Source organism: Glycine soja, chromosome 10 (genome assembly GCF_004193775.1).
Source record: "Glycine soja cultivar W05 chromosome 10, ASM419377v2, whole genome shotgun sequence".
Lineage (NCBI taxonomy): Eukaryota > Viridiplantae > Streptophyta > Magnoliopsida > Fabales > Fabaceae > Glycine > Glycine soja.
Window position 1 is genome coordinate 4,948,857 of NC_041011.1, and position 9,740 is coordinate 4,958,596.

General features: G+C 28.9%; 1 protein-coding gene across 1 annotated transcript; it reads left to right on the forward strand.

The window, feature by feature from the left end:
* The first annotated feature begins 684 nt into the window (after positions 1–684).
* On the forward strand, positions 685–3,419 carry LOC114369728. Its single transcript, XM_028326975.1, has 4 exons — positions 685–1,086; positions 1,671–1,782; positions 2,414–2,482; positions 2,864–3,419. Exons 1-4 carry the CDS (start codon positions 959–961, stop codon positions 2,939–2,941), a joined length of 387 nt encoding a protein of 128 aa, XP_028182776.1. The 5' UTR covers positions 685–958; the 3' UTR covers positions 2,942–3,419.
* The last annotated feature ends 6,321 nt before the right edge of the window (positions 3,420–9,740 follow it).

The following is a 9,740-nucleotide window of genomic DNA, read 5'->3' on the forward strand; positions in this document are numbered from 1 at the left end:
AGTATCTTATTTTTATCATTTCTTTCAAGTTTATTTAAATTTTGACAATACAGCTACGTCACTTTCAATGCACTTCCTCTTTTTACATTTCTTAATTTTTTTTCACATATTAGAGGAAATATTAAAAAAATTAAAGGAGGTACACTAGTTTTCAAAAGGATGTGTTTCGAAAAAAATATTACAAAATAATGAAAGGGGAATATATTAATGGCATAACGACTGGAATGCGTTAGGCTTTTCTTTTCAATGAAGGGGAGTATACTTGTAATAAAGGGATGTGTTAAAGTGTATTTAGAAATTCTCCCAAAGTCCAGAGCCACAATTGGAGCGAAGCATTAACCCAAGCCCAAAAGCCTAAATAAATAATAAATAGTAATTAATTCTCATTTTGTAAAATCGAAAATGGAAAAAAGTAAGTATTTTCTTTTTTAAAAAAAAATTATATCAAAAATCTAATATGAGAAAAAATAAATAAATTATTATATATTTATTTTTAACTATTTATATATCAATAAATTTATTAGAACGTATTTATTTATAAAAATGGTTAAAAAAAATCTTAAATTAGGTAAAAAATTTAAAATAAAATTAATAAGTAATAAATAAAATTATAATAATTTGATTATAGGTGAGTATAGGTACATCTCCAACCCATACCCGATTAAAATAGTTGAGCAATCCTTGAACCCGAATCTGTATCGGGTGAACTCAGATATTTTCCCACAACCACAAACTTAGAGCGGGTTCGTACGGGTACGGACGGATACGGATTTTATTGCCATCTAAAAGAGGTTAGATCATGGAATTGAAAGCAATTAGGCGAAGCAAGGTCCAATATAGTGTTTTGTGTAGGTGACAGTCACTGGCAACGTTGGTTGTTGGGTTCGGATCCCAACAACGTTATAGAGAAAATAAGAGTGAATGAGGAACACACATCACATGACATAACAGAGGAAGAATGATGGGAGCGAGGAGAAGGTGTATCTTAGCCACTCTCGCTTTTCTAATGTTAATGGGCATCGCCGTCTATTTCAGACTCTGGGCTATTCACTACAACCTTTCTTCCGATGACACCCAACTCTTAAGGTTACCTAACCCTTTCTGCTATTTTACCCTTTTCTGGTCTTCTTAATTTTTCTTAAAATGAATTAAAAATCATATATTTTGCAAAGTCAGCCTTACCATTATTGCTCTGTAGGAGATATAAGATTGATGGGGTTCTTAAGAAATAAGGGAAAAAGGAAAATGTCGCTGATTGGGTTCCTCTGCTAACAAAAACTAACAAGCTAACAATTAGCATTTGCTGATAGAAGAAAATGAGTGTCATTGGTTTGATCCCTCCTGTTAACAAAAATTAACAAACAATTAACATTTGTCCATTGAAGGAAATGAGTGAAAGGTCATTGGTTCGATTCCTCCTGTTAACAAAAACTAACTAACAAGCTAACAATTAACATTTGTTGTTAGAAGGAAAGAAGGAAAAGATCGTGGGTTCGAACTTTCTTGTTACCAAAAACTAACAAGCTAACAATTAACATTTCTCGATAAAAAAACAAACAAACCATTATTGTTCTGTAACTCTTTTATCATTATTTTGGCAGATTTATTGCACTATTGTCGTTCCCGCTTCTATTATGATGATATTTTTTGGTTCATTCGTCTGTTTGCAGGCAACAGTTTGATATTGCTAACAGGGAGGCAATGGATGAGTCTGCAGAGTGGAGGCTGAGGTATGATCAGGAGGTAGATAGGACAAAAAAATGTTTACAGGAGCTTCAAGTGGTATGTGTTCTTTCTTTTCAACTTTCACTTTCTACCTTGCAATGTGAATTCAAAGAAAGATTTAGTGTCTGTTTAATTTCAATTTTCAAAAACTTTTTTTGTTTTAAACAACAACAATAAAGAAATCATATACTCACACCAAGCTAGACGATTCACACCCTTGAGTGGTTGAGCCTAGGCGCCGAGGACCACAAAACAGAAGAGGATCAGGGAACATCTTCTAGCTGTTTCTGTTTATTGGTTTTGGAAACAATTTTTTCAAAAGTTTGAATAGATTTTGGATGAGAAGTTGATTGTTGAGTAGCATGGAATTATTTTAGAAAACGATTTTTAAAACCAACAAGTGAGAAGAAAATCAAACATGTCTTTAGCTTCAAGTTTTGTGTTATGATTTGGTTGGTAGTGCTTCACAGTTCACACCTTAGCCTTCTTAATTTGAGTAGGTAGTAACAGCTAACAGGTTTATGATATATCTGCACCAAGATAATAGAGTCGGCACTCAATGAAACAGACTTGTAAAAATCAATATTTATTTTTCCAACCAATAAAGTAACAAATGTTCCTTCCTTTTTTTTTATATCTTTCCTGCAATGACCGTATAATCGTGTGTGTGTGTGTGTGTGTGTGGCAGTTTCAGGAGTCCTCTCAGAAGGGGCAGGATGCTTCTGATATTAACCATAAATTGGCAATACTGCAAAAGGTATGTCTACATAAATTTTGAATCAAACTTCATTCTAATTCCCTATGATAATCCTTTTATTCATTTCTCCATCTTGGGAAAACAAAAACTAAAATCGTTAAAGCATAACCACACTCACTGTTAATGTAAGAGATGCAGTGCACAACCAACTTATAAGTTATCATAAGTCCCGAAATTCCAAAATTCAAATTTTATTGCCTGTGATGCTGATTTTATTTGTGTCAAATGCTATAACTACCTATAAACTAGGACAATTTCCTACCCTTTCTTATTAAGATAATGTTGGGTGAAATTGTTTTTGGCTCTATTTGGTGGGTATGCATAATTTGTTTGTTTTTCACGACATTATTCATGTGTTCTAATGACCTTCTAACGTACCAGGAGAATGCAGTCTTACTCGAAAGGTTGGAAACATTGAAAAGAGAGCTTGAAGAGGAAAGGTTGAAGTGCAGTTCATGATACATGAACTAACCACGAAAGCGTTAACATGAAGGTCTATGTTTGTCATTTTGTCCATAAGTTGTTTATTCTTTGGCACAAGTGTTTTAAAGATATTTGCAGCATACAACTAGTATTCAACCATGGAAGAATATTGGCTGTATGATTTATGGTCTCAACTTTTCACCTTAGAGATACAGGCCATCCTGGGAATATGAAAACACACAGCATTTCTCCTTTTCCCCCATTTTGACGGGGGTTACATTTTCCTCTGTACTTTATTATGGGCAAATATATATATTTCTTTAATCTCCAAATGTACCTGATAGTGATAGTTATGTTGTTTTACTTTCTTTAAAGAACAGGTGTCAGGCGTATGCCTTGATTGTGTACTATGGGCCAGTATCTGATTAATCCAGCCTGTCCTTGGTAAATTTATTCACTCTTTATTCACTATGATGCCATATAATAAGATCAAGAACATGCAGCATTTTTACTATTTCCATTTTATATATAGTGGATTAAAGCAAATGACTTTCATGTTTACCAAAAAGAGAGAGAAAGGGATAGAAGTGAAGTTAAATTGCAGTTGCAATTTTATTGTTATCATTGATATTTTGAAAAATTCTAGGCAAATGTAGTTGATGTGGCTGCAATTATGGTTACAATGTGGTCACATGGACCTCAAAAACTTTTATGTTGCGTCTTAAATTGAACTTACAGACCTTTTTTTTTAAAACATTTATAATTATGCAAGGGTTAAATGTCAACATACATGATGCATTGAGAAGATTAGGGTCATGCTATGTTGCTAATATATGTGCTTGGACAAAAAACAAAAAATAAAAGGGAGGGGGAGCAGTATTGTTCTCTGACCCAATGGGAGGTGAGTATTTTACTCATTACTTGCTGGCTTTGGCCACTAGCTACAGCAATTGGTATAATGCTTTTATATCAAGATTTGCATTTGGTGGCTATAATGATTAATTTTGATCTTCACACAATATATAACTACTGTTATCCTCATCTGCTCCTTGATCACTCAGAATCTCTAGGGTTATTTCTCAGTTCATGCAAAAACCTGGTCACTGTCTGCACTAGTACTTCATTGTTGTTTGTCTGGATTGAGGAAGCAGCTGCTCCTCCACCAGAGGCATTCCCTCTTCGACCCTGTTTGCAGTGTGTGAGAAAAAGAGAGGGAAGGGCCATTAAAGATATAAGAAACATGATTTAGATGCACTAGACTAATGAAAACATTAAAATTGTTCATACTTGCATTCCTTAATAGCAGCATTCAAGGACCCTACCTGATAGTGTCCAACGTTGTGAAACTATGAAGTTTTTTTGACAGAGGAAACTATGAAGTTATGACCATTAACTAACTACATGACATTTCTTTGTTATATAGAATCATGCACTAAAATTGGATAAAATAAGGACATCTTAAAGATGTACCTTTCTCCACTTTGTCTTTGGTACTGCATTGCCATTGCTCATTATTCCCATCAGCTCTTCAAACTGAAAGCATAGTGATTATGTTCATTTGTACACAGTATAAGATAAGATTCATCATGACAAGAAAGAAAAAAATGTTCATCCATAGAGTTGCACATCAAACATTAAGGTCATACCTGTTTCACTATGGTTTCATACTTCCTTAAACATTCGTATAACCTTTTTTCATCATCAAGATCTTCAGACATTATCCCTGCAACTTGGTTCTCTTGGTGGGCAATGTTGTTTTGAGATTAAAGAAAGTTGTAGCATGCAAAATTCGGTAAGAGCTAGTATTGTATTGTGGTCTATTTATAGCACAAGGGAAAAGAAAGAAAAATAGTTAATTGCTAGAAAGGGTCACTTGGGATGTTGGAAGTTGGAACTTGGAGTGTGTTTGTTAGTTGTTCCAAACTTTCTAGAGAGATTACTCGTTATCTTTGTGACCGACCTTCGTTGTTCTCGTGAAAAGAAAGGTCTCTTCAATAGCTTCTCATTCACTCAAATCATAACTCCTCAGTCCTCACTGGTCGGTGCATGTATCTTCACTTTCTAAGCTCAGCTAAAAAACAAATTTAATGATATTAGTTTGTTTGGGATATATGATTTTTCATGTTTTTGACTTGAAGTATATGATTTCTAGAAATGGGATCACTTGTGTGTTTTATGAAATTTGAAGAGTGGGGTGATTGATCATTTTGGGTAATTTTTATAAATAAAATACTAAAACAGGTATCTTTCAAAATAATTTATCGGCATAGGTTTCTTTTGGTCGGTGAATTACATGTTTGACCAATAGATTTAAAGAGAAAACATGACGCATGTCAAAGAATAAGTTACATGTCATGTTTTCTTTAAACCTACTCGTCAAACTATTAGTTTTGTTTGACTGGTCAATGATAAAAAAATATTTGTCAATAAATTATTTTGAAAGGGACCAATATTGGTATTTTATTTTAAAAAATAACCCTAAATAATTAATTAGCCTTGAAGAATGTATTATCACATACTTAGAGTGTAAATACAATATTTTGAAGTTTTAATAAAAAAAATGTTTAATTAACTTTGGGAATCTAAAATATAATATTACTGATCGTTTTGGAAGATGATGGGCACAAAGTATACACATTGCATCTAGCATTTAAGTAAACATGGTTTTAAAACTATGGGTCAAAAGGAAAGTCATGTGTTGACAACATGAAATCCATGTCCTATGAAAGATGATGGGTGACTGACAACTAATAAATAATTTATTTATATTTTTTTATATAAAAGAAACTCTAGAGTGGAAGATTTATAATGTTGATTAAAGTTAAATTGAAAAAGTTATATTTATTTTTGAAAGATCTTTTAGAAAAATGTAAAAATAAACAATATTTTTTCTAAAATAAATTGTTTTGAAAATAAATTAAACTTTGTTTAAATAAACTTTTTTATAATCTCTTATAGGAGAAAACAAATAAAAAGGTAAAATAAATTGAGTTTCTACTATAAGATAAAATTAATTTATGCACTCCATTTTTTGGAAAAATTCAATGCTTAAGTTGATTTTAACTTTAAGAGAGAAATTTAATTCATTTTACTTTTTTATTTTCTTTTATTGTAGATATTTGTGAAGAAATTTACCAATTATATCATAAATTTATAATCTATACTTTTTTTTATGAAAATATATTATTTCTATACTATTCACATGTTTCATCGTGTTAATATGTACAAGACATTAGAATGCAAATGATAGTTATACTAATCATTTGTGGGGTGTTGTTAGGTGCACTTAGCAGTATTGCTGGTGCATTCAATAATTTCCCATTTTTCCAAAATTGCCAATTTTATGGAAGAACCGTGACTTTCATGTTATTAGCATAATATTTTAATCAACCGAGCTAATGAGTCAATTACATTATAAAGTAAATAATGTTGTTATATATAATATTAAAATTTCTAATGTATATTTAATGCGCATGTAAATTTAAATAATAAATTTTGTGACAATTAATTTTGATATAAATCATACGAATTATTTAATCTATATATTTTTTTAAAAAATAAAAAATATTTATTTAATATATATTAAATTTTGTAATAGAAAATATTTTTTATTTTTAAAAATATTATTGATGGGTCATTAATTTTTTTTACTATTACAAAATTTAATATATATTAAATAAATATTTTTTATTTTTAATATGCATTAGAAATTTTAGTGTTATGTATAACAACATTATTTATTTTATAATGTAATTGGTTCATTAGTTCAATTAATTAAAACATTCATAATATTTTATGGAAGAACAATTTTAAAAAAATGAGAAATTGCTGGGTGCACTAGCAATACTGCTGGGTGCACCTAGCAACACCTCATTTATGTTAGTTCATTTCGATCTATTTTCCACCTCCACTTATCATAACTCAATAATCATTACAAGTTTGACATAGCTTTTGTCATTTAATAATTTTTTAATCTTGAATAAATTATATTTCCGGCCACTTAAAATATTATGGTTTTCTTATATTGTTTTCTATTTTTAAAAAGTTATAATCTTGTCTTCACAATTTTTATTTTTTATTTTCATGAAATTTCCTATTAATCTTTTATTTATTTTGTTCGTTTTTTGGGTAAATCTATGGTATTCTTTTGCCGGAAGTCAAACCCTTGTAAATTGACCATTATAGAATATTAAAAATAAATTTTATTTTATTTTATAATTTTTATGGTAACGGTATTTTATTTTGATTATAGTTTGACTAAAAAATTCTTTATATGATTTAGAAAGAGAAATTTTGTTGTCCATACTAACCTTATTTGACTCAGTCCAAATCAATCAATTGCTTGATATAGTAATTGGATGCTATTTGTGTTAGAAAAAAAATCCTCATGTGATTTGCTATATCATTACATTTTTAATTCATTTTCAAAATATAATTAATATACATATTACAATTGTAAAAAATATTTAATGAAATTCTCTTTGACATCTAAATCATGTTTCATTTCTCTCTTAACAAAAATAATAACCATTGTAACCTAAACAAAACGTGTCACAAGCAATTACCAAGGTTGATCTAGAATTTTATCAAATGGAGTAATATCTAGAATTTTGCATCTAATGGAGTAAGTTACCGGCTAGTTTGAATTTTCACTGGTCTAAATGAGGTATGAATATTTTTTTAGTTGGAAAACTCCCAATTTTAGACTATCACACCATCATCCATTAGTTTTATTGATAATGACAATTAATCTTGATCAAAAAATCTAATTGATTATGGTTAGTGAAATATTTTCTTTCAAGTTTCAACCATATCTTTTTTATTTACAAAGTTTGATTCCAAATTTTTTCTTAACAAGACCGTACTTAGATTCCCTCAAACTCAAACTGATTATGATTACATGCTGTTAGTTATTTATCAACTAACTATATATTGACGATAAATTGCACAAGCAGTTAAAAACAACGCTTTACTAGTGTCACTGTTTTTTCCTGTTACATCGGCTTTTTTTTAGTGAAAGAAAAAGAAATAAATAGTGTTAATGAGATTTATATCTACATAAACAAATCAATTTGAATTAATCAAATTAGTAATATGGTATCAGAACCAAATCAAAAACATTTTAGAGAAAAATATTTTAAAAGTATTTTTGGTAGTCTTAATATGTATATTTCTGTAAAGATGAATTTAAACTACTACAAATTAAATATATAATAACAAAACAAACCGAAGATTAGATTTTACTCCATTTGATCAACCTTAGTAATTATTAGTGAGACATTTTGTTTAGGTTACAATGGTTATTATTTTTGTAAGAGAGAGAGAAATGGAATGTGAATTAGATGTCAAAGAGAATTTCATTAAATAATTTTGATAATTTTAATATGAATACTAATCCTATTTTGAAAATGAATTTAAAATGTAATTATTCACTTGAATATTTTTTTCTCTTAAAACCGCCAGTATCCAAATAATATATTGAACATTTAACTAATTTGGATTGAGTTAAATAAGACTAGTATAGGCAATAAAATTACTCTCTCTAAATCACAAAGATTTTTTAGTCAACTATAATAAAAGAAAATACTGTTACCATAATAATTATAAAATAAAATTTTATTTTTAATATTCTATAATGGTAAATTTACAAGGGTTTGAATTTTGTGATTAGAAAAAAAAATATGATTGAAAACCGGTGGAAACTAATTATCATGATGACAAAAAAATCGAAAAGGATAAATTGTCAAAGTCAAAAACATAGGACACAAACTTAAATTGAGTCAAATGGTGTAATTTATTTAAATATTAAATTAAAATTTAAAACAAAAATCAATGAAACTTAATTAAGACCAATCTAAGTTTTTTTTTAGCAAAGGAGAGACCAACCTAAAACTTAAAATTTAGAATGTGTACATTTGCACATTCAATCTAACCCTGAAAAAAAGAATAAAATAGTTTCAAACCGTAGCTATTCCAATGAGAATGATTAGGGCTGCAAGATGTAAAATTTGAGGGACCTTACCTTTTCTAAGTCTTCACAACACATAAACTTTTTAATTATATGTATTTTCTTTTAGAAAACAATAACTTTTACCTGATCCACATTTTTTTCGCCACAGAGAAAAAAAAATGCCTTTAGTATTCGATTATTTCTGAAAATAATATATTTTTTTGAAAGAAAAAAAACACTATCATGCTACAATAATAATTATGAGTTGAATTGTATGTATGCATGCTTAGTATCAGTATAAATTTTTTTATATCAACTAATTAAAAATCAATGTTGGTATAATTTTTAAAATAATTATTATAAAAATTAGAGAAAAAAAGTTGGTCTTAATGAAGTTACAAGCTCATTGATTTTGTTTTAAATCTTAATTTAATATTTGGATAAATTATACTATTTGACTCATCATAAGTTTGTCTCCTATGTTCTTGGATTTTGACAAAATTTACTCTTTGATTTATTTTTACTCATCTGATTACCATAATATTAGTATTAGTGTGAAGTATTTTAAAAAATAAACTTATCAAGTTTGTGATTTGAGAACAATATAAAACTATTTTATATCATTAATTTATAACTTATTTTTTTCATATACAAATGTTATCTCACGTTTCTGATAAATATAGGGACACAATCAAACAATAGATTTAGAAATTAAAAGAAAATGAATAGAGACATACCTTAGGCATGCTGAACTTTCATTGTTGGACTGCACAAACTCCACAAAAGTGCTTTATTACCACGCAAATAGCATTCAGATGTTTCTGTCACCTTTGATCAGTGACTTTGTGCCTTTGGGTATAACAAACAAGGCCAAGGGTCATGTGA